Source organism: Prionailurus bengalensis, chromosome C1, assembly GCF_016509475.1.
Source record: "Prionailurus bengalensis isolate Pbe53 chromosome C1, Fcat_Pben_1.1_paternal_pri, whole genome shotgun sequence".
NCBI lineage: Eukaryota > Metazoa > Chordata > Mammalia > Carnivora > Felidae > Prionailurus > Prionailurus bengalensis.
The window spans coordinates 167369530-167395402 of record NC_057345.1 but is presented as its reverse complement, the minus strand read 5'-3'; the positions used below and the strand labels follow the sequence as shown (position 1 = coordinate 167395402).

Below are 25873 nucleotides of genomic sequence, written 5' to 3'. Positions count from 1 at the left end.
CTTTTAAATTATCACAATTTATGTGAAAATAAACTGTCCTATATTTATTCACATCTATTTTTGCCCATGACAGCTCCACCCAAAGCTGAACTGGATGCCAGATTACAAGGTGATCTGGTTACCATAAGAGCAGGCTCAGATCTTGTCCTTGATGCTGCAGTTGGTGGCAAACCTGAACCCAAAATTATCTGGACCAAAGGAGACAAGGAACTAGATCTCTGTGAGAAAGTCTCTCTGCAGTATACAGGCAAACGAGCAACTGCTGTGATCAAGTTCTGTGACAGAAGTGACAGTGGAAAATACACTTTAACAGTGAAGAATGCCAGTGGGACCAAGGCTGTGTCTGTCATGGTCAAAGTCCTTGGTAAGCATGTCAAATGTTCTTTTATTTTTTATAGCATTTTTAAGTGTGGGTAGAAAAAAAGATCTTAATCGTTGCTTGCCATTACACTTGTTTCAGATTCCCCTGGCCCATGTGGAAATCTCACTGTCAGCAGAGTAACAGAGGAAAAGTGCACTTTAGCCTGGAGCCTTCCTCAGGAAGATGGAGGAGCAGAAATAACTCACTACATCGTGGAAAGACGTGAGACCAGTAGGCTCAACTGGGTGATTGTTGAAGCCGAATGCCCAACACTATCCCATGTGGTTACCAGACTCATCAAGAACAATGAATACATATTCCGAGTGCGGGCAGTAAACAAATACGGCCCTGGTGTGCCTGTTGAATCAGGGCCAATTGTAGCCAGAAACTCATTCAGTGAGTATTAACACTTTTAAACAACTTGGTAGTTAAATATAATGGGACCGGGGGAGAGGAGGACAATCATATCAACAGTGATTTTGTCTAATTCTGACCATCCTTATTTTCATAAAAATATAAACAGCTATTCCATCACAACCTGGCATACCTGAAGAAGTTGGGGCTGGCAAAGAGCATATCATCATTCAGTGGACGAAACCTGAATCTGATGGTGGCAATGAGATCAGCAACTACCTAGTAGACAAACGTGAGAAAAAGAGCTTGCGCTGGACACGTGTCAACAAAGACTATGTGATATATGATACCAGGCTGAAGGTTACTGGCCTCATGGAAGGTTGTGATTACCAGTTCCGGGTGACCGCAGTGAATGCCGCTGGTAACAGTGAACCCAGTGAAGCTTCCAACTTTATCTCATGCAGAGAACCATCATGTGAGTTCTAAGAATCGCACATTAACCTAATGCCCATCAAAACCATGTTACAAATAATTTTCCAACATACCATTTCCAAGACCTTCTTGAATTTATGAATGATCTAGAAAAGCATATGCTTTTTAGAGAGATCTTAAGTATAGCCAAGTCAGAACATTTTAACTACTACTTTCATTGATAAGTTAGCAGTTACATTGTTGAAAATTATTGCAATATTTTCTAGTCTATGTAAAAAATAAATTATTTTACTACTAATACAAAAGAGATATATTTTATAAATATTCCTAAGAATGGAAAAAATGTGGTATAGTGATAACTACTAAAAAGAAAAAAAAAGTCTCTTTTTTTTTATTTTTTTTTCAACGTTTATTTATTTTTGGGACAGAGAGAGACAGAGCATGAACGGGGGAGGGGCAGAGAGAGAGGGAGACACAGAATCGGAAACAGGCTCCAGGCTCCGAGCCATCAGCCCAGAGCCCGACGCGGGGCTCGAACTCACGGACCGCGAGATCGTGACCTGGCTGAAGTCGGACGCTTAACCGACTGCGCCACCCAGGTGCCCCCCAAAAAAAGTCTGTCTTAAGAAGAGCATAAAGTTTAGTATTTTAATAAGTACCTAACTGGGGCGCCTGGGTGGCGCAGTCGGTTAAGCGTCCGACTTCAGCCAGGTCACGATCTCGCGGTCCGTGAGTTCGAGCCCCACGTCGGGCTCTGGGCTGATGGCTCGGAGCCTGGAGCCTGTTTCCGATTCTGTGTCTCCCTCTCTCTCTGCCCCTCCCCCGTTCATGCTCTGTCTCTCTCTGTCCCAAAAATAAATAAACGTTGAAAAAAAAAAATAATAAGTACCTAACAAAATTATTGTCACAAGACCTTCAAAAATGAGGGACAAATCCTTGAATAGAGTTTGAGCTCAATGACTAAAGAGTAAACCACTGTGGCTGAATAGGGGAAGTAGAAGAAACCAATTCCTGTACTCACTAGAAACATAGAGGTAACAAGTGATATTAACACTGTGAAAGCTGAGCAACTAAGGAAAAGTCCCTGAGAACAGGTATGTTAAGCAATGAGCTGAACTAGAAGAACCCAGAATAGCTAGCCAAAGTAGCAAGAAGAAAACCATCTAGCTTTCTAAGAAAGTGTAATTTTTTAAATTCAATAATGATGAAGATGATGATATAGCATACAGTGCTGCCCTATATTAGCAGAAGAGCTAAATTACATAGATTATCTTGGTGAGTGCTAACAAAGAACAATAATGCCTTACACTTCTGGGGATAGAAGAATCAGAAGAAAGATCAGTTAACCACATACTTGTGGGTTAAGATGCAAAGATTATAAGTTAACTTGTGTTTCTTATGGCCCGTAAGGATACATCTTCAATGAATCCCACTTTTTAAATTTTTAATCCTTTACTAAATAAAGGCCTTTGGAAATACTGAATTTAATAAATTATAGGGTTTTTTTCTTAAACCTTAATTACAACATTAAAAGACCTTTTGAAATACTGGTGGGGCAGGGGGAGAATAATGCACTTGTGAGTCTCGAAAACCAAAAATACAAACCTCAAAACTTCCTTATTTGTATCATGTCTGAATCCCCCTTTTTAAATTCCATAGATACCCCTGGACCACCTTCTGCTCCAAGAGTTGTGGATACCACCAAGTACAGCATTAGTTTGGCATGGACCAAGCCCATGTATGATGGTGGCACTGACATCACGGGATATGTTCTTGAAATGCAAGAGAAAGACACCGATCAGTGGTACCGAGTGCATACCAATGCCACAATAAGAAATACTGAATTCACCGTGCCAGACCTTAAAATGGGCCAGAAATACTCCTTCAGGGTTGCTGCTGTGAATGTGAAGGGTATGAGTGAATACAGCGAGTCAACTGCTGAAATTGAGCCTGTGGAGAGACTAGGTATTTGTAATATAAGCTTTTAGGTGAATTATTTTCTCATCATACCTGTTCATGAATTAATTAAATTTTGACATTTACTTTCCAGAAATACCAGACCTAGAACTCGCAGATGATTTAAAGAAGACCGTGACCATCAGAGCTGGGGCCTCATTGCGCCTGATGGTGTCTGTATCTGGAAGACCACCTCCTGTCATTACATGGAGCAAGAAGGGCATTGACCTTGTAAACCGGGCAATTATTGACACCACTGACAGCTACTCTTTACTTATTGTGGACAAAGTTAACCGGTACGATGCTGGAAAATACACCATTGAAGCTGAAAATCAATCTGGCAAGAAATCAGCAACAGTCCTTGTTAAAGTATATGGTAAGTATTTGTCTTAAAAATGACTATGCCAGGAGTAGATTTCTTACAAAAAAAAAAAAAAATTACACTTTGTCCTATGATTGATCACCTTTCTAGAGAGAAACTATGTTGAATACATTTTCCCATAAAAAAAAAAAAAACTATCAACCAATCAGCAAATAAGTATGAATCTTGCATTCTATTTTTTTTTTTTTTTTTAGATACTCCTGGTCCCTGTCCTTCAGTGAGAGTTAAGGAAGTATCAAGAGATTCTGTGACCATTACCTGGGAAATTCCCACAATTGATGGTGGAGCTCCTGTCAACAATTACATTATTGAGAAGCGTGAAGCTGCCATGAGAGCATTCAAAACAGTAACTACCAAATGTAGCAAGACACTTTATCGAATTTCCGGACTTGTAGAAGGAACCATGTACTATTTCAGAGTGCTGCCAGAAAATATTTATGGCATTGGGGAACCTTGTGAAACATCTGATGCAGTTCTGGTCTCAGAAGTACCTCTGGTGCCTACAAAGCTAGAAGTGGTCGATGTCACCAAATCAACTGTTACTCTTGCCTGGGAAAAACCACTCTACGATGGTGGTAGCCGACTCACTGGATATGTTCTTGAGGCCTGCAAAGCTGGCACTGAGAGATGGATGAAGGTTGTCACCTTAAAACCCACAGTCCTAGAGCACACTGTTATTTCCTTAAACGAAGGCGAACAGTACCTATTTAGAGTAAGGGCACAAAATGAGAAAGGTGTGTCAGAACCAAGAGAGATCGTGACAGCCGTAACTGTACAAGACCTCAGAGGTATGTATCAAATTGCCAAAAAACATCAATAATAGTAGGTAAAATAAAAATTCTGAATTCGTGATACTTCGTCATTAGAAATAATGCTTAAGAATAAATGCCTACTTTCTTTCCTCACAGTATTGCCAACAATCGATCTTTCTACAATGCCTCAAAAGACCATCCATGTCCCAGCTGGCAGACCAGTAGAACTGGTGATACCTATTGCTGGTCGCCCACCTCCTGCTGCTTCCTGGTTCTTTGCTGGTTCTAAACTAAGAGAATCAGAGCGTGTCACGGTTGAAACTCATACTAAAGTAGCTAAATTAACCATTCGTGAAACCACTATCAGAGATACTGGAGAATATACACTTGAATTAAAGAATGTAACTGGAACTACTTCAGAGACCATTAAAGTTATCATTCTTGGTAAGGACGTGTGACAAAGACACACACAAGTTGTTGATGTTCAGTCACCCAATTTTGATTTGAAGTGAAAACTAACTTCCTGGATTTCTTTCTCTTTCATAGACAAGCCTGGTCCACCAACTGGGCCTATTAAGATTGATGAAATTGATGCTACTTCAATTACCATTTCCTGGCAACCACCTGAATTGGATGGTGGTGCTCCACTGAGTGGTTATGTGGTAGAACAACGTGATGCCCATCGTCCAGGATGGCTGCCAGTGTCTGAATCAGTGACTAGACCGACATTTAAGTTTACCAGACTCATTGAAGGAAATGAGTATGTGTTCCGTGTGGCTGCAACAAACCGCTTTGGGATTGGCTCTTACTTACAGTCTGAGGTCATAGAATGTCGCAGCAGCATCAGTAAGTCCTTGGACCTTTAAGTCTCCCATTCTCCCCACCTTATTCTGAATGTTAACAGAAAGGAATTTGTTTTTACTATGCCCTAAGCAAAAATAGATCACAGAATTAACCCCAGGGTCTTTCTAAGGTTTCTGAATTTTCTTGGAAGTTTTCAACATGGTTAGTTTTTTTTGTTTGTTTGTTTTTTTGTTTTGTTTTGTTTTGTTTTAATGAAAGAGAAGAGGAAGGCAAAAAGGGAGGAGGGAGGGAGGCAAGAGGGACTAGCTAGGTCACAGAAAAAAATACAGAATGTGTGCTTAATAAATGTTTATAAAATAGAAGAAAGTGAGGAACCTCAAGAAAAGTACAAAAATGAAAACGTTAGAAAAAGGGTCACAAGCCTTATATACTACTTAAAAAGCTAAGACACACAGAAATGTAGGCGTCTTTATTTTAATTTATTCCCATTGCCATAATGTGTTTACCTCTGTCTTGCTGCAGGTATTCCTGGACCTCCAGAAACATTACAGATATTTGATGTCTCCCGTGATGGCATGACACTGACTTGGTATCCACCAGAAAATGATGGTGGCTCCCAAGTGACTGGATATATTATAGAGCGCAAAGAAGTGAGAGCAGATCGATGGGTCCGTGTAAATAAAGTACCAGTGACTATGACACGGTACCGTTCCACTGGCCTTATTGAAGGCTTAGAATACGAACACCGTGTCACAGCCATTAATGTGAGAGGGACCGGAAAACCAAGTCGTCCTTCCAAACCCATCGTTGCCATGGATCCAATTGGTAAATACATTTTGTATTAAGTCAATGTATCGAGGTATAATTTAATGTAGTAAAATTTACCCTTCTGAAATATGTAATTCTAAGTTTTGAAAAGGTCCTGTTATATAACCACCACTACAATAAAAATACAGAATACTTTCATCAGCCCAAAAAGTTCATTTGTCACCAATCCCCTCCCCGCTCCAGCCCCTAGCAACTTTTGGCAAGTAATTTTTTATTCTCCTCTTGAGTCTATTCCCTACTCTTTAAAAAAAAAGGGGGGGGACTTAAAATATATGCCCTATATCAGTGTTAAATGTTTAGAACAATATCTCTGAAAGCACTTTAAAAGCTGATAATGAACGTAAGATGGCAGTAATCATAAATAAAGCACATTTAAGACAAAGGAAAAAGAGTTTTGAGTATTTTTAACTGATAATAATGAATAAAATTTTAACAACAGTGTATTCTAATGCCAACAGTTCATGTTTACACAACTGAATGTTAGGTGGCACAGTTGATTTTCAGCTTTGCAGCAACTTTAACAATATGTTGTTGTCTTATTCCCAGCTCCTCCAGGAAAGCCGCAAAACCCAAGAGTTACTGATACAACAAGGACATCAGTCTCCCTGGCCTGGAGTGTTCCAGAAGATGAAGGAGGATCTAAAGTCACAGGCTATTTGATTGAAATGCAAAAAGTAGATCAACACGAATGGACCAAATGTAACACCACTCCAACCAAGATTCGGGAGTATACTCTAACACACCTACCTCAGGGCGCTGAATACAGATTCCGGGTCCTAGCCTGTAACGCTGGTGGACCTGGGGAGCCTGCTGAGGTACCAGGAACAGTCAAAGTCACTGAAATGCTCGGTAAGACATACGATCATTTACTTCCTGCTATGATTGTCTTAAGATTTGTTTCTTACCATCCACCCCACAAAAATGCTAATTGTAACTGGATCTTTTTTCCTAGAATATCCTGATTATGAACTTGATGAAAGATACCAAGAAGGTATCTTTGTAAGACAAGGTGGAGTCATCAGACTTACCATACCAATCAAAGGAAAACCATTCCCAATATGTAAATGGACCAAGGAAGGCCAAGATATTAGTAAACGTGCCATGATTGCAACCTCTGAAACACACACTGAGCTTGTAATCAAAGAAGCAGACAGGGATGATTCTGGCACTTATGACCTGGTTCTGGAAAACAAGTGTGGCAAGAAGGCTGTTTACATCAAAGTCAGGGTGATAGGAAATCCCAACACTCCTGAAGGGCCACTTGAATATGACGACATACAAGCTCGCTCTGTAAGGGTCAGTTGGAGACCCCCTGCCGATGATGGCGGTGCCGACATCTTAGGCTATATTCTTGAGAGACGAGAAGTGTCTAAAGCCGCCTGGTATACCATTGATTCCAGAGTCCGAGGTACATCTCTGGTTGTAAAAGGCCTCAAAGAGAATGTGGAATACCATTTCCGTGTTTCAGCTGAAAACCAGTTTGGCATAAGCAAACCTTTGAAGTCTGAGGAACCAGTCATACCAAAAACACCACTGAGTAAGTACTCTTCCAACCACAACACTGTAAAAATTCTTTCAGTACTCTTTTGTTTTGTAAGCCATCAGCTTACAAGATATGGGGTTGTACTCTTAACACGTTTCCTACTTTATATCCAGATCCTCCAGAGCCTCCAAGCAATCCTCCAGAAGTACTTGATGTGACCAAGAGTTCTGTCAGCTTGTCCTGGTCCCGGCCCAAAGACGATGGTGGTTCTCGAGTCACAGGCTACTACATTGAACGCAAGGAGACATCAACTGACAAGTGGGTCAGACACAACAAGACTCAGATAACGACCACAATGTACACTGTCACTGGGCTTGTTCCTGATGCTGAATATCAGTTCCGCATCATTGCACAGAATGATGTTGGCCTAAGTGAGACCAGCCCTGCTTCTGAACCAGTTGTTTGCAAAGATCCATTTGGTAAGGAGAGAGTTTCTAAAGGGTTTCAAATCATAGAGGCAAGCCATCTTGGTCTTTCTCTTTTATTTCAGCAATAAAGCTGATTCCCTTTTCAATTGTTTTAAAATATTTCAGATAAGCCAAGCCAACCTGGAGAACTTGAGATTCTTTCAATATCCAAAGACAGCGTCACTCTACAGTGGGAGAAACCTGAATGTGATGGTGGCAAAGAAATCCTTGGATACTGGGTTGAATATAGGCAGTCTGGAGACAGTGCCTGGAAGAAGAGCAATAAGGACCGCATCAAGGACAGGCAATTCACAATAGGGGGTCTGCTAGAATCTACTGAATATGAATTCAGAGTTTTTGCTGAGAATGAGACTGGGCTTAGCAGACCTCGAAGAACTGCTATGTCTGTAAAGACTAAACTAACATGTAAGTTGGCATTAGTTCTCTGCTCATGACCTACAAACTAAGTAACATGTTAAGGCTAATTCTTTCCCTATATTAAGTAGATATCTAGAAAACTTTATTGGAGGCCAAGTGTTTGGGCATAATCACTCACTTTGGCATATACACACACATGGAATAGCCAATACATTCTACAGGAAGTCATTCCAAGCACATAACTTCAGTAGATATTAGGTGCAGAACCTAAACAAGGGCCAAGATACTAAAGATTTATAGACATAATTCATACTTCTCCAAGCCCCTATACATTGTTTTTTAGTGAGAGTGAGAGTGAGAACAAGAGTGGGACAGGGGCAGAGAGAGGGAGAGAGGGAATCCCAAGCCGGCTCCATGCTCAGCGTGGAGCCCAATGTGGGGCTTAATCCCACAACATTGGGATCATGACCTGAGTTGATATCAAGAGTCGGATGCTTAACTGACTGAGCCACCCAGGCATCCCACTCCTATACATTGTTGATGTCTCCCAATGTAAAGGGAAATGTCACTCTACATAATAATGTAATGGTGTGCTCACTGAATCCCTGTTTTCCATAGGACCCCAGGAAAAGCACTATGAAATTTTTAAGAATTAGACTCACATATAAACCATGGTATCTAATAAAGTGTTAGTCAAAAGGATAAATTCATTCCTGATATACAAGGACAGAGGATTACAGATTTGGTAGTAATATTAATACATTAATATTATCTTTCATATCCTTCAGCTGGAGAGGCTCCAGGAGTGCGCAAAGAAATGAAGGATGTTACCACCAAGTTGGGCGAAGCTGCTCAACTCTCATGCCAGATTGTTGGAAGGCCTCTTCCTGATATTAAATGGTACCGGTTTGGTAAGGAGCTGGTACAGAGCCGGAAGTACAAAATGTCTTCAGACGGACGCACACATACTTTAACAGTAATGACAGAGGAACAAGAAGATGAAGGTGTTTATACCTGCATAGCTACAAATGAGGTTGGAGAGGTAGAAACCAGTAGTAAGCTTCTCCTACAAGCAACACCGCAGTTCCATCCTGGTTACCCACTGAAAGAGAAGTATTATGGTGCTGTGGGTTCGACACTTCGACTTCACGTTATGTACATTGGTCGTCCAGTACCTGCCATCACTTGGTTCTATGGCCAGAAACTTTTGCAAAACTCAGAAAACATTACTATTGAAAACACTGAGCACTATACTCATCTTGTCATGAAGAATGTCCAACGTAAGACTCATGCTGGGAAATATAAAGTTCAGCTCAGCAATGTTTTTGGAACAGTTGATGCCATCCTTGATGTAGAAATACAAGGTATTTCATTTTAGTTTAGTTTTTTTTTTTTTTTTTAATTTTTGAAGAAAAAATAGATCTCAGGAGACACACTACAAAAACAACAACAACAACAACAACAAAAAAAACCCACTACAATTGTGTTTTCTCCCAACAGATAAACCCGACAAACCTACAGGACCAATTGTGATAGAAGCTCTATTGAAGAACTCTGCAGTGATCAGCTGGAAACCGCCTGCAGATGATGGAGGCTCCTGGATCACCAACTATGTGGTGGAGAAATGTGAGGCCAGGGAAGGGGCTGAATGGCAATTGGTGTCTTCAGCCATCTCAGTGACAACCTGTAGAATTGTAAACCTCACAGAAAATGCTGGCTATTACTTCCGAGTTTCGGCTCAGAACACTTTTGGCATCAGTGACCCTCTAGAGGTTGCCTCAGTTGTGATCATTAAGAGTCCTTTCGGTAAGTACAACCTCTTGTACAACCTCTACAATCTTCATATGGCAAAATTCCATCTTTACGTAAAACTCTTGTTAATAGAAATAACTTTTGAAAGGAAACAGTCAAGACTCAGGCAAAGTACAAGCACCTTTTATCCCATTTAAATTGAATTTTTGCACATCTTGAAGGGCAAAAACAAACCCCATCTTCTTATTTAAAAAGGAACTTTGTGTTTTGATAAGTTTCTTAGTATAAAGTAACCCATTTCGTTTTTCTGGAATAGCTATTCTTAGAACTTTGGAGTTCATAAAATTTTATTTTTGAAAACTAAGTTTTTAATAGAGCTGCTTGTTTCACCTCATGACTAAAATCCTTTTTGTTTCTTTGAAACAGAAAAGCCAAGTGCTCCTGGCAAACCAACTATTACTGCTCTCACAAAAGATTCTTGTGTTGTGGCTTGGAAGCCACCTGCCAGTGATGGAGGTGCAAAGATTAGAAATTACTACCTTGAGAAACGTGAGAAGAAGCAGAATAAATGGATTGCTGTGACAACAGAAGAAATTCGAGAAACTGTCTTTTCAGTGCAAAACCTTATTGAAGGTCTTGAATATGAGTTCCGTGTGAAATGTGAAAACCTAGGTGGGGAAAGTGAATGGAGTGAAATATCAGAACCTGCCATTCCTAAATCTGATGTCCCAATTCAGGCGCCACACTTTAAAGAGGAACTGAGAAATCTAAATGTCAGATATCAGAGCAATGCTACCCTGGTCTGCAAAGTGACTGGTCACCCAAAACCTATTGTGAAATGGTACAGACAAGGCAAAGAAATCATTGCAGATGGATTAAAGTATAGAATTCAAGAGTTTAAGGGTGGTTACCACCAGCTCATCATTGCAAGTGTCACAGATGATGATGCCACAGTTTATCAAGTCAGAGCTACCAACCAAGGGGGATCTGTGTCTGGCACGGCTTCCTTGGAAGTGGAAGGTAAATACTACAAATCTATAAACATCAGTTTGGTGCTAGATGACATATTAATTAGGGTTCGTGGGGGGGTGTTTGTTGCACTTAAATAGTGTTGGGTATTGCTAAATTATATTCTTTCTTCTTTTATTCTGATACAGTTCCAGCTAAGATACACTTGCCTAAAACGCTTGAAGGCATGGGAGCAGTTCACGCTCTCCGAGGTGAGGTGGTCAGCATCAAGATCCCTTTCAGTGGCAAACCAGATCCTGTGATCACCTGGCAGAAAGGACAAGATCTGATCGACAATAATGGACACTACCAAGTTATTGTCACAAGATCTTTCACATCACTTGTTTTCCCCAATGGAGTAGAGAGAAAAGATGCTGGTTTCTATGTGGTCTGTGCTAAGAACAGATTTGGAATTGATCAGAAGACTGTTGAACTGGATGTGGCGGATGTTCCTGACCCACCCAGAGGAGTCAAAGTTAGTGATGTCTCACGAGATTCTGTCAACTTAACATGGACTGAGCCGGCTTCTGATGGTGGCAGCAAAATCACCAACTACATTGTCGAAAAATGTGCCACTACTGCAGAAAGATGGATCCGTGTAGGACAGGCCCGAGAAACACGTTACACCGTGGTCAACTTATTTGGAAAAACAAGCTACCAGTTCCGTGTGATAGCTGAAAACAAATTTGGCCTGAGTAAGCCTTCTGAGCCTTCAGAGCCAACCATAACCAAAGAAGACAAGACCAGAGCTATGAACTATGATGAAGAGGTAGACGAAACCAGGGAAGTTTCCATGACTAAAGCATCTCACTCTTCAACTAAGGAACTCTATGAGAAATATATGATTGCTGAAGATCTTGGGCGTGGTCAATTTGGAATTGTCCACCGTTGTGTTGAAACATCCTCAAAGAAGACTTACATGGCCAAATTTGTTAAAGTCAAAGGGACTGACCAGGTTTTGGTAAAGAAGGAAATTTCCATTCTAAACATTGCTAGACACAGAAACATCTTATACCTCCACGAATCATTTGAGAGCATGGAAGAATTAGTTATGATCTTTGAGTTCATATCAGGACTTGACATATTTGAACGCATTAACACAAGCGCTTTTGAACTTAACGAAAGAGAGATTGTAAGTTATGTTCGCCAGGTCTGTGAAGCACTTGAGTTCTTACATAGTCATAATATTGGACACTTTGACATTAGACCAGAAAATATCATTTACCAAACAAGAAGGAGCTCCGTCATTAAAATCATAGAATTTGGTCAAGCCCGTCAGCTGAAGCCAGGGGACAACTTCAGGCTTCTGTTCACTGCCCCAGAATACTATGCACCTGAAGTCCACCAGCATGATGTTGTCAGCACTGCCACAGACATGTGGTCACTTGGCACGCTCGTGTATGTGCTGTTAAGTGGTATTAATCCATTCCTGGCAGAAACTAACCAACAGATAATTGAGAACATCATGAATGCCGAATATACTTTTGATGAAGAAGCATTCAAAGAGATTAGCCTCGAAGCCATGGATTTTGTTGACCGGCTGTTAGTGAAAGAGAGAAAATCTCGCATGACAGCATCTGAGGCACTCCAGCATCCATGGCTGAAGCAGAAGATAGAAAGAGTCAGTACTAAAGTCATCAGAACATTAAAACACCGGCGTTACTACCACACTCTGATCAAGAAAGACCTCAACATGGTTGTGTCAGCAGCCCGAATCTCTTGCGGCGGTGCAATTCGATCTCAGAGGGGAGTCAGTGTTGCTAAAGTTAAAGTAGCATCCATTGAAATTGGCCCTGTTTCTGGACAGATAATGCATGCAGTTGGTGAAGAAGGAGGATATGCCAAATACGTATGCAAAATTGAAAATTATGATCAGTCTACCCAAGTGACTTGGTACTTTGGAGTCAGACAGCTGGAGAACAGTGAGAAATATGAAATCACCTATGCAGATGGAGTAGCCACCATGTACATCAAAGACATTACCAGATTTGATGATGGTACCTACAGATGCAAAGTAGTCAATGACTATGGTGAAGACAGTTCTTATGCAGAGCTATTTGTTAAAGGTGTGAGAGAAACTTATGACTATTACTGCCGTAGAACCATGAAGAAAATTAAGCGCAGAACTGACACAATGAGACTTCTGGAAAGGCCACCAGAATTTACCTTGCCTCTCTATAACAAGACAGCTTATGTGGGTGAAAATGTCCGGTTTGGAGTAACTATAACTGTCCACCCCGAGCCTCGTGTAACATGGTATAAGTCAGGTCAGAAAATCAAACCAGGTGATGATGATGCAAAGTACACCTTTGAGTCTGACAAGGGTCTTTACCAGTTAACAATCAGCAGTGTAACTATGGATGATGATGCTGAATATACTGTTGTGGCAAGGAACAAATATGGTGAGGACAGCTGTAAGGCAAAGCTGACTGTAACCCCACACCCACCGCCAACAGATACAACCTTAAGACCCATGTTCAAACGGCTGCTGGCAAACGCAGAGTGCCAAGAAGGCCAAAGTGTCTGCTTTGAGATCAGAGTGTCTGGCATCCCCCCACCAACATTAAAATGGGAGAAAGATGGTCAGCCACTGTCCCTTGGGCCTAACATTGAAATTCTCCATGAAGGCTTGGATTATTATGCTTTGCACATCAGGGACACTTTGCCTGAAGACACGGGTTATTATAGGGTCACAGCCACAAACACAGCTGGATCTACCAGCTGCCAGGCTCACCTACAAGTGGAACGCCTAAGGTATGTCAAACAAGAATTCAAGAGTAAGGAGGAGCGTGAACGACATGTACAAAAGCAAATTGACAAGACACTAAGAATGGCGGAAATCCTTTCTGGCACTGAAAAGGTGCCACTGACCCAGGTGGCCCAAGAGGCTCTGAGAGAAGCTGCCATCCTTTACAAACCAGCTGTAAGCACCAAGACCGTAAAAGGGGAATTCCGACTTGAGACGGAAGAAAAGAAGGAAGAGCGAAAACTCCGTATGCCTTATGAAGTACCAGAGCCACGCAAATACAAACAGACTCTAATAGAAGAAGACCAACGCATTAAGCAATTTGTGCCTATGTCTGACATGAAATGGTACAAAAAGATACGTGATCAATATGAAATGCCTGGGAAAATTGACAGAGTTGTACAGAAAAGACCCAAGCGCATCCGCCTTTCCAGATGGGAACAGTTCTATGTGATGCCTCTTCCACGCATTACAGATCAATACAGACCTAGATGGCGTATTCCCAAACTGTCCCAAGATGATCTTGAAATGGTGAGACCAGCACGCCGCCGCACACCTTCTCCTGATTATGACTTTTATTACAGACCTAGAAGACGTTCTCTTGGAGACATGTCAGATGAAGAACTTCTCCTGCCCATTGATGACTACTTGGCAATGAAAAGGACAGAGGAAGAGAGGCTGCGTCTTGAAGAAGAGCTTGAATTAGGCTTCTCAGCCTCACCACCAAGCCGAAGCCCTCCACGTTTTGAGCTTTCTAGCCTGCGTTACTCTTCACCACAAGCTCATGTCAAGGTGGAGGAAACAAAAAAAGACTTCAGATATTCAACCTATCACATCCCCATGAAGGAGGAGACTAGCACAAGTTATGCAGAACTGCGGGAACGGCACGCCCGGGCCTCCTACAGACAGCCGAAACAACGGCAAAGGATCATGGCCGAGAAAGAAGATGAAGAGTTGCTTCGCCCAGTTACTACCACTCAGCGACTGTCGGAATACAAAAGTGAGCTTGAACACATGTCAAAGGAGGAAAAGTCTAGAAAGAAATCCAGGCGACAGAGAGAAGTGACAGAAATAACAGAAATTGAGGAAGAATATGAAATCTCAAAACATGCTCAAAGAGAGTCCTCCTCATCTGTGTCTAGACTACTGAGGCGGCGGCGTTCCCTGTCTCCAACCTACATTGAGTTAATGAGGCCAGTGTCTGAGCTGATCCGGCCACGTCGACATCCAGAGGAGGAATATGAAGAGGACACAGAAAGAAGGTCTCCTACTCCAGAGAGAACTCGCCCACGTTCCCCCAGCCCTGTGTCCAGTGAGAGATCACTCTCAAGATTTGAGAGGTCTGCAAGATTTGATATCTTTTCCAGGTACGAGTCCATGAAAGCTGCTTTAAAGACTCAGAAGACATCAGAAAGGATGTATGAAGTTTTGAGTCAGCAGCCTTTTACCCTGGACCATGCGCCTCGAATCACACTGAGAATGCGCTCCCACAGGGTACCATATGGCCAAAATACACGTTTTATCTTAAACGTTCAGTCTAAGCCAACTGCCGAGGTTAAATGGTACCATAATGGCGTTGAACTCCAAGAAAGCAGTAAGATTCGTTACACCAACATGAGCGGGGTCCTGACCCTGGAAATTCTGGACTGTCACACCGAGGACAGTGGAACATACCGTGCTGTGTGCACCAACTACAAAGGTGAGGCTTCAGACTACGCGACCTTGGATGTAACAGGCGGGGATTACACCACCTATGCTTCCCGACGCAGAGACGAAGAGGTCCCCCGGTCTGTCTTCCCTGAGCTAACAAGAACAGAGGAGTATGCGGTTTCATCATTTAAGAAAACATCTGAGATGGAAGCTTCTTCTTCGGTCAGGGAAGTGAAGTCACAGATGACAGAGACAAGGGAAAGTCTCTTAGCATATGAACACCACGCCTCTGCAGAAATGAAAAGCGCTGCAGTAGAAGAAAAGTCGCTGGAAGAAAAATCCACACACAGAAAGATCAAGACGACTCTGGCCGCAAGAATTCTAACAAAGCCAAGGTCCATAACCGTGTATGAAGGCGAGTCCGCAAGGTTTTCTTGCGACACAGATGGTGAGCCAGTACCCACTGTGATCTGGCTGCGTGGAGGACAAGTGATAAGTACCTCTGCCCGCCACCAAGTGACCACCACAAAGTACAAATCGACCTTTGAGATCTCTTCAGTCCAGGCTTCTGATGAGGGCAACTACAGCGTGGTGGTAGAAAACAGTGAAGGGAAGCAAGAAGCACAGTTTACTCTGACTGTTCAAAAGGCCAGGGCTACTGAAAAGGCTGTGACATCACCACCGAGAGTCAAATCCCCAGAGCCTCGAGTGAAATCTCCAGAAACCAGTAAGGCTCCAAAACGAGTGAAATCCCCAGAACCAGTTACTTCTCACCCAAAATCCGTATCACCCACAGAGACAAAACCCACACCGACAGAGAAAGCTCAGCAGCTCCGAGTCTCCATCCCACCCAAGATAACTCAGTCCCTGAAGGCTGAAGCTTCTAAAGATATTGCAAAGCTGACCTGTGCAGTCGAAAGTAGTGCATTATGTGCAAAAGAGATCACCTGGTATAAAGATGGCAAGAAACTGAAGGAAAATGGGCATTTCCAGTTTCATTATTCAGCAGATGGTACCTATGAGCTCAAGATCCATAACCTCACGGAATCGGATTGTGGAGAATACATTTGCGAAATATCTAGTGAAGGTGGAACTTCCAAAACTAACTTCCAGTTTACAGGACAAGCCTTTAAGAGTATCCATGAGCAGGTGTCAAGCACATCAGAAACTAAGAAAGCAGTTCAGAAAACTGCTGAGTCTACAGAAACCAAGAAAACGGAAGCAAAAGCTCCTGAACCAATTTCCTCCAAACCAGTAATTGTTACTGGGCTGCAGGATACAACTGCTTCTTCAGACAGCATTGCTAAATTTTCAGTTAAAGCTACTGGAGAACCACGGCCGACAGTCATCTGGACAAAGGATGGAAAGGTAACCATTTCTTAATTATCTCCTGATGGTATCTCCTAAAAATCTAACTTCTTCCCTCATCTCCATCTCCCCAAAATGTTTAAACTTAACTCACTTTTTAACACTCAAATAACTTGCATTCTACAGGCTCTTACACAAGGAAGTAAATATAAACTCTCTGAAGACAAAGGAGTTTTCTTCTTAGAAGTTCATAAGACTGATACTTCTGACAGCGGGCTTTATACTTGCACCATAACAAATTCAGCTGGATCTGTGTCCTCTAGCTGTAAATTAACTATAAAAGGTAGGTTGGCTTTTGTTCGTACCAATATTTTTCAGAAAAACGATATTAAGGAAACTTTCTAAACATTCTCCCTTACATGCACATGCACACGCACACACACACAAATATTAAAGTAAAACTGTTTTCATTTTTTAAGGTTTAATGTTTATTTATTTATTTTGAGAGCAAGAAAGTGAGAGAGAGCATGAGCAGGGGAGGGGCAGAGAGGGAGAGAGAGAATCCCAAGCAGACCGTACTCTGTCAGGGAAGAGCCAGATGTGGGGCTTCTTCTCACTTACTGTGATCATGACCTGAGTCAAAATCAAGAGTTGGACAGTTAACTGACTGAGGTACCCAGTAAAACTGTTTTCCAAATTCCAGAATACCATTTGTACGCAAATACACGTATTTAAAGAAAGCCTAATAGTAGCATAAAAAGCACATATCAGGTACCTAATTATATGTGGTATTATTTAAGATTCCAAAGAGGCAGCCACTGCTCCCAAGAATATTTAGGAATAAAGTCAGATGAATATACAAAATGGTACTGCTTCCATAAACTTTCACTCTTGCTAATTTTCCAAAGCAGTGCAGTTTGTAAAAGAGCTATATTACTTTTCCCAGTTAAAATTAAGTTGCTTTCAAGGGCACCTGGGTGGCTCAGTTGGTTAAGCATCCGACTTTGGCTCAGGTCATGATTTCATGGTTCGTGAGTTCGAGCCCCACATGGGGCTCTGTGCTGACTGCTAGGAGCCTGAAGCCTGCTTCAGATTCTGTGTCTCCCTCTGTCTCTGCCCCTCCCCTGCTCACACTGTCTCTGTCTCCCTCTCAAAACTAAATAAAAATTAAAAAAAAAAAATTAGGTTGCTTTCCTTCAATCTTCTAAAACGTAATTCAATTTTTTTATTAATCAAAATTTCCTAAATCCACACCTATCCTAAATAATTTGACTATTCTTTTGAGACTTTTCCCTTAAGTCATAAGAACTATCTTCAATTTAGTTTAAAGAATCATTACACTGATCTCAAAAATCATGCATGACAACTTTTTTTGTGTGTATATTATTTATTCACTTGCAGAACTACAAAAGAGTAAAGGGTGGGACCTCTTTCCAATTAAGTTTGTCTAACAACTAACAGAGGTTTCTTTTTTAGCTGTAAAAGACACTGAGGCACAGAAAGTATCTACACAAAAGACCTCTGAAGTTTTATCACAAAAGAAGGCGGTTGTCCAAGAGGAAATTTCCCAAAAAGCCCTCATTTCTGAAGAAATGAAAATGTCAGAAGTGAAATCTCAGGAAAAGTTAGCCATCAAGGAGGAAGCTTCAAAAGTTCAGATTTCTGAAAAAGTCAAGAAATCAGAAGCAACCTCTCTGGAGAAATCCATTGTCCATGAGGAAATCACTAAAACATCACAGGCATCGGAAGAAATCAGAACACATGCCGAGATTAAAGCATTTTCTACTCAGATGAGCATAACTGATGGTCAGAAAGTGACCTTAAAAGCCAACATTGCTGGTGCCACTGATGTGAAATGGGTACTGAATGGAGTAGAGCTCACTAACTCTGAAGAGTACAGATACCGTGTCTCAGGCAGTGATCAGACCCTAACCATCAAGCGGGCCGGTCACAAAGATGAAGGGATCCTCACCTGCATTGGCAAAACCAGCCAAGGGATCATCAAGTGTCAGTATGACTTGGCCCTGAGCAAAGAACTCTCAGATGCTCCAGCCTTCATCTCACAGCCCAGATCTCAAAATATTAATGAAGGACAAAATGTTCTCTTTTCTTGTGAAATCAGTGGTGAGCCATCCCCTGAAATCGAATGGTTTAAAAACAACTTGCCAGTAAGTTTAATTATGAATATGTCATTGAAGAAAATTTAAAATGGCACATCTATTCCTGAAGAGCTCAAAGAAACATTTCTTTTTTTCCCCCCTTACATTTTAGATTTCTGTTTCTTCAAATATCAGTGTAAGTCGCTCCAGAAATGTATATTCTCTTGAAATCCGAAATGCGTCAGTAAGCGACAGTGGAAAGTACACAGTTAAGGCCAAAAATTTCCATGGCCAGTGTTCAGCTACTGCTTCCTTAACGGTCCTTCGTAAGTAGATCTTTCCCTTTTCTTTTTTTTTTTTTTTTTACTTGCTTAAGGCCTTTATATATTTTTTGTTTTTTTGCCTTTGTCTTCCGAGCACAACCAACTCCGATGAGCCTTATTAAATTCCGTGAGTAAGAGGCACAGGTCTCCCCTCATCCTTACAAAGTTTCTTGACAGCTAAACAGATATGTGGATAAATTAACTTTCAAAGCCAAGCTACCAAGTGCCCTGTTACATTTGTTTCCAGAATGCACAAAATCTATATTATTTTCTATATGACTAATCATTTTTCTCCCAGTTATTCTAGCACCTGCATGTAATACAATGATAGAAATATAAAAGATACGTTTCTTGGAGACATTGAGCTAGCTCTTGACAAATGTATGTATTTGCTTATGCTTCCACAGCAAATTGTTTGGGTTACGTTACTGTGTGTGTGTGTGTGTGTGTGTGTGTAAGTTTTCCATTTCTGCAAGTCAATGTCAGATGTCACCAATTAACCAGATGTCATCAATGTTCACTGTGTATCTGCTATGCTCCACAGCTCTAGTTGAAGAACCTCCCAGAGAGGTAGTATTGAGGACAAGTGGTGACACGAGCTTGCAAGGAAGCTTCTCGTCTCAGTCAGTCCAAATGTCTGCCTCTAAGCAGGAGGCCTCCTTCAGCAGTTTCAGCAGCAGCAGTGCTAGCAGCATGACTGAAATGAAATTTGCAAGCATGTCTGCCCAAAGCATGTCCTCCATGCAAGAGTCCTTTGTAGAAATGAGTTCCAGCAGTTTTATGGGAAAATCTAGTATGACACAACTGGAAAGCTCAACTAGTAGAATGCTTAAAGCAGGCATAAGAGGTGAGCAATGAAATTACTGGTAGAGGTAGATAAGCCTAGTAGCACGGTATAGCCTTTAGTTCATACAATTTAGTAGAAAGTAAATCATTGTGTTTTCAGTTCCTAAAACATTTTTGTTGTTGTTCCATAAAGGAATTCCACCTAAAATTGAAGCTCTGCCCTCTGACATCAGCATTGATGAGGGCAAAGTTTTAACAGTAGCCTGTGCTTTTACGGGTGAGCCTATCCCGGAAATAACATGGTCCCGTGGTGGAAGAAAAATTCAACATCAAGAACAACACGGGAGATTCCACATTGAAAACACAGATGACCTGACGACTCTCATCATCATGGATGTACAGAAACAAGATGGTGGACTTTATACCCTTAGTCTAGGGAATGAATTTGGATCTGACTCTGCCACTGTGAATATAAACATTCGATCTATTTAAGAGAGCCCGTGCTCTCATACTCCTACTCATTCTTAACCTTTCACACATGATTCACATGGACTAATCTTTCTGATCTGTAAATATTAAAGAAGAAAAAGTAGTTGTGTATCAACCTAAATGAGTCAAAGTTCAAAATTATACATTTCAATCTTTTCATAATTGTTGACCTAAGAATATACATTTTCTAGTGACATGTACATACTGTATATAGCCGGATTGACGGTTATAAAGTTTTGTACCATTTATTTTATGACATTTTACAATGTAACTTTTGAAACTAACTGTTGGCAGGAGAAAGTTTCTTATGGAACGAATACCCTGCTCAACACTTAATCAATCTTTGTGCCTCAACATAACGTTGATGTCTAAGTATGCCTCAGTGGGTTGAGAAATTCCCCACTGAAGATGTCCTATCCACCTAAAAGATGATGCCATGTGTGTAACCTGACATGTGCACCAATACCTACTGAATCAGGAATGTAAGGCATTGGTGATGTTTGCATTTACCCTCCTGTAAGCAACACTTGAACGTCTTACATTTTCTGATGTTGTCACACTCAAAATTATGACTTAGATATTACCAGAGCAGAGTGTAACGGCCAACACTTTGTTCGCTCATTTTGCACTGTCTCTGACCATAGAGAATGCGGGGATAGCTTGGAAAAGTAACATCGCCTGGCCATCCCTTCATTTCACCAAGCTATTCAAGTATTCCTTTGCCAGAGCAGTGCAACTCTTGGAGGTTCTGGGGTGCAGCCAATGCCTTCGTGTGGTAGCTCTAAATTTAAATTGAAACCTGAGAAACTGGGGCAACTAAGCAATGAGCCACAGCAAAAAAAAAAAAAAAAAAAAAAAAAAAAAAAAAAAAAAAAAGAACAACAACAAAATAAAGCTGTCGTTAAAGTAAAAACAACTGCAAGATTACTAACTGCCCAGAATGTCAATTTGATGTAGTTCCTTTCATGCAGGTATAAATTCGATTATTAGTTACAATTGTTGGACCTCCTTGAGAAATAGTAACAAAATAAAGCAAGCTATCTGCACCTCAAAATGTGTGGTTGGTTGTTTTGTGGGAAATCCTAGGGTTGGGGAGTATGACTGAACAAATCACAGAAATGATCACAGATCAGGCAAAGTGGCCCATGACGATAGGGTTCAAAATGGCCCATAACGATAGGTTCCTTAAAGCAAATATTTGAATTATTGTGTTGGACATAGTCAACATTTTTTAAAGCATAGATTTGATTCTCATGGATAAATTCATCCTCAAAAGTCAATAAACAAAAAAAACCAAAATAACAGCTTACATCTTTTAAACTTATCAAGAAAAATATTTTTATGGGAACTCATTCAACTAAATCCATCAAAAATACCAAACATCTACAATTCACACTATTTTGTGCTAGACACCATAGGGAACGATGCAAAACTGAGCAAGATAATACAGACCCTATCCCTCAAAGGAAGGCAGTCAAGAGAAAATGATAACTTCAGGGAAAATGATGTTGTGCAACTGAATCCATATCCCCTACTGCAACTCCAAGTTGAGACAGAATAAAGGTTCTCAAAACTAAAAAACACATGTTCAATGGTACACTCCTACCATGCTTTTTTAAACAATTATTCTATACTTAATAAAATACCTAGTGCCAGAAAAATCTGTATTTATCCACTTTAATCATAATTGTAAACCAATAAAGATGATTACTGGCCTAATGAATTACCTCTTAAATGTAAGTACAATTGCCTTCTAAATGTCAATACAAGTGGCCAAAGCTTAAGTACATATACTGTCAACTTCTATTCTCTAAAACAAAATTGGGGTATTTAATTTATTCAGCCAGTATTCTGTCTTAAGTCAGATTCCCTAGAAACAGAGCCCAAGACAGGGATTCCTACAGAAGCAGTTGATCTCATCTCAGAAAAAAAGGGAGTGAGGGAAGCAGAACAGAGGAAGAAGGTTAAGCTAGACTCTCAGTGGGGACATCAGCCCTATCCCACAAGGGAACATAAATTGTACCACAGTTGGTTCCATCTTGGAACAAGGGGGCTGACCTTTTGTACCCCCTTACCAGCCAGCAGCTACAGGCTGTGAGTTTGGGGGGTTGGAAGGTGGGGAGGGAAATAATCTCCCAGGTAAGGAGGGGTACCTGTTGACCAGGGCAGTCTCTGCAGACTAGGGTAGCTAAACAGCCAACACTCAAGAAACCCAGTGGGGTACACGTACCCTGGGGGATCTGGGTAGCACCAACAGCATCCACTATGTCAGGTAACCATTTTAAATGCCTATTCTTACCTTAAAATAAGAGGCAGAACTTACTGGTGGTTCCTGAGGATGATTCCCAGCCCCAACATGCTAATATCCTCACATGTACTACAGTCCATGCTCAGGAGAACTCTTCATGCTGCAAAGATTTCATACTTCCTGTAGTTGCAGCTCGAAGGCTTGGCAGGCACTGAGGGAGGGGAGAGGGGAGGAGCACCGGTTTATCTAGCTAGCCAAGAACACCTGCGCCAGAGGCAAGGTCTGACCTCTATGCCTTAGCAGAAGCAGCAGCCTAGGCAGGCAACATGGGGCAGCCACGTGAACTTATTACCTGTTTTCAATAGTAGCTGATTATATAGAGGAGCCATGTAGAGGTAAGGAGAGAGGTAAATCACAAACAGCAGGTAAAATAACATATTCAAATGATGGTCTCTATGGAGACTGATTCAAGAATGTTTTATGATAGTGCTCCAAAAAAAGAGAAAGTAATTTGTATTTGTTTACTCTGCCCCAAATATAACTTTGAAAAATTCAAACAGAAAAAGTTTAGTTTCCTTGTAAAAGGAGGAAAGAGTGCTAAACAGAATTTTTAAAAACAGATTGGCCCATCAATTTTTAGTCTAAGGTTATAAAAAGCGAAGGCTTAAAGCTTAATTTTATGCCTTTTGGTATCTCTGGGTCAATATTTCCCCAACTCTCTTCTCAGGATGTTGGTAGATGTTTTGAAAAAAAGTGTTTCACAGCCAAATAAACTTAGGACATGGATAATTGTACTTTTTTATGCAGGACTTCTCAGAGTCTTTGATGAGCTAAATGTGTTTGTGATTCTCCAGAACAGTGCTTCCTAAACTTAATTGATGGAACAGTTTTCACGGGTGCTGCACTTGATGCAGGCTGAGCCAGGCTATGGCAGGTTGAAACATGGAAGGTGTAAACAGGACTACATCCTCGTAGGAGGAATTGGATATCATCTAAGAAATGAAATTTAGTGGCTATGGTTAATATATATATTATATATATACATATATAATATATATGTATATATGTATATATAATATATATACATTATATATTATATATACATATATATATGTGTGTGTGTGTGTATATATATATATATCTCCAGGGGCACCTGGGTGGCTCAGTTGGTTAAGCATCCAACTTCAGCCTAGGTCATCATCTCGCCGTTCTGGAGTTCGAGCCCTGTGTCAGGCTCTATGCTGACCGCTTAGAGCCTAGAGCCTGTTTCAGAATCTGTGTCTCCCTCTCTCTCTCTCTCTGACCCTCCCCCCACTCATGCTCTGTCTCTCTCTCTCAAAAATAAACATTAAAAAAAAAAAGTGCTCAAAACCACACCGCTGGGGCATCTGATCCAGTCAGAGAAATGCAGAACAATCAGGTTAGAGGAAGTTCCCTGTCAAAGCTTCAACCTAAAGTGTGGGCAGAATAAGGAAAAGCAGGGTGGGGCTTTCCAAGCAGAGGACCTTTGCACCTGCAGAGGCTTTCAAAAAAGTAGAAAAAATGATTAGTAAGGCTGGTACAATAGCTTCTGAAGGGCTGGGGGCAAGAGGAAAGGCAGCACTGCAAAAAGCCTCAGAAACATTATACAGTTTGGGCTTTTCCCTAAGAGGTTAAGGAGGAGCATGAAAGATTCAAGCAAAGTACTTACTTGATCAAATTTTAGATTTACAAGTCTTTAGCTATTCTTAGAAAGCTATGATGTTTGCTTGCCATTCTACATCAATGAGCTTATTTCTACCTGGAAAGGAAGGAGGACTTCACAGGAAGACCTTGACCTAACACCAAATTTCTAGCCCATAGTGGTCCTGTAAATTATTAAAATTAAATTATTATTAAGGCTCCAGGGCTTTATAACCATTCATGGAAAGGTCTTTCTTAAGGTTGTCTGGGGTCTTAAGAATACAGTAATAAAGCCAGGCTTGTAGACTCTCTGGGCACATAAGAGGTGTGGGAGAGAGGGAACTTGTGGAGAAGAGAGGGCACCTTAGTGCCCACGGCCTTCCCAGTGACAATGACTGCTGCCGTGGAACTGGCAGTGGAGAGGTAGGACAGTCCAGCCCAGCAAGCTGAGCTCCCCTGAGGATGCCGTGTTGAGAATGTGGCTCATGGGGATGACTCCCACTCACTCCTACTACATTTTAAGAAAAGGTAAGAAGCAAGTAAGAGGAGACAGCAGACATACCAGTGCTTTCAAATCTGTCAGGAATCCTGTGGAAAAGGCAGCATGTCCTCAAAGTCAGGACTCCGAACCGGAAATTCATGCTTATCCCGTATCTTTAGGGGTCCATAAGCATACCGAGATTATGCCTATGTGTATCTTTTAGGGACATGACTCCTACTTTTCATTTCATTTTTAACGTTTATTTTTTTTGGGACAGAGAGAGACAGAGCATGAACGGGGGAGGGGCAGAGAGAGAGGGAGGCACAGAATCGGAAACAGGCTCCAGGCTCTGAGCCATCAGCCCAGAGCCCGACGCGGGGCTCGAACTCACGGACCACGAGATCATGACCTGGCTGAAGTCGGACGCTTAACCGACTGCGCCACCCAGGCGCCCCTCATTTCATTTTTAAAGATGTCAGTGATTCAAAAAGTTTAAGAAATACTGCCCTACATGTTTCAAAGGGAACAGGCAGATAGATGCCAAGGCATCTTCTATCTGAGAAATACTCATAGCTCCCCATAGAAAGAGGCAGTGATAAGCCCCATTTTGGAAAACCTTTCCAGAGCTCTGCTGCTCAGGATGCCAAATGCTTCTTGCGAAGGATGTAATAGGTACAAATATCCTGACTTATAGGGGGAGTTTCTAGGGATATTGAGGGGACCCTCTCTGACACCAGTCTCAGACTTCGAGAGGAACAGGAAGACAGAATTCTTCCCTGCAGTTCTAACACATGAACAAAATCAGCTCTTTGTTGACAGCTGCCAGTTCTAAGGGCACTGTAGTCAGGTGAGGCCCACGGGTACTCCTCCTCCCCCAATCTGCTGAGAACCTCACCACCATCTATAGGAGAGGCTGGGTACCTCCTCTACCCTTATGTCCCTGCTTAGAACAACTCAAAGAAGATGCAGAGAAGGGACATCACCAGGTCCAGGAGGCCAAGACCAGATGGGAGGCTGACGCCCTAATAAATGGAAGGACCACAATTAAGGGGCCCCTAATGGAGATATTCACCAGAAAGAAAGCTGCAAGGAGAGAATACTGAGACCCAGGGTCTTTGAATAAC

At 41.5% G+C, this 25873-nt stretch overlaps 1 protein-coding gene across 1 annotated transcript in view; it reads left to right on the top strand.

Annotated features, from left to right (window-relative positions):
* TTN (titin) overlaps nucleotides 1-21412 on the top strand; it is a 278672-nt gene extending 257260 nt beyond the window's left edge. Inside the window, 22 exon segments of the mRNA XM_043577187.1 lie at nucleotides 74-364; nucleotides 461-757; nucleotides 885-1190; nucleotides 2807-3112; nucleotides 3198-3479; nucleotides 3680-4273; nucleotides 4394-4681; nucleotides 4784-5083; nucleotides 5564-5866; nucleotides 6416-6718; nucleotides 6822-7406; nucleotides 7526-7831; nucleotides 7946-8245; nucleotides 8986-9561; nucleotides 9698-10003; nucleotides 10376-10969; nucleotides 11107-16721; nucleotides 16848-17004; nucleotides 18138-18829; nucleotides 18933-19086; nucleotides 19628-19930; nucleotides 20063-21412. Coding sequence (XP_043433122.1) covers nucleotides 74-364; nucleotides 461-757; nucleotides 885-1190; nucleotides 2807-3112; nucleotides 3198-3479; nucleotides 3680-4273; nucleotides 4394-4681; nucleotides 4784-5083; nucleotides 5564-5866; nucleotides 6416-6718; nucleotides 6822-7406; nucleotides 7526-7831; nucleotides 7946-8245; nucleotides 8986-9561; nucleotides 9698-10003; nucleotides 10376-10969; nucleotides 11107-16721; nucleotides 16848-17004; nucleotides 18138-18829; nucleotides 18933-19086; nucleotides 19628-19930; nucleotides 20063-20361 — 13157 coding nt within the window. The 3' untranslated portion in view covers nucleotides 20362-21412.
* Nucleotides 21413-25873: the final 4461 nt, after the last annotated feature.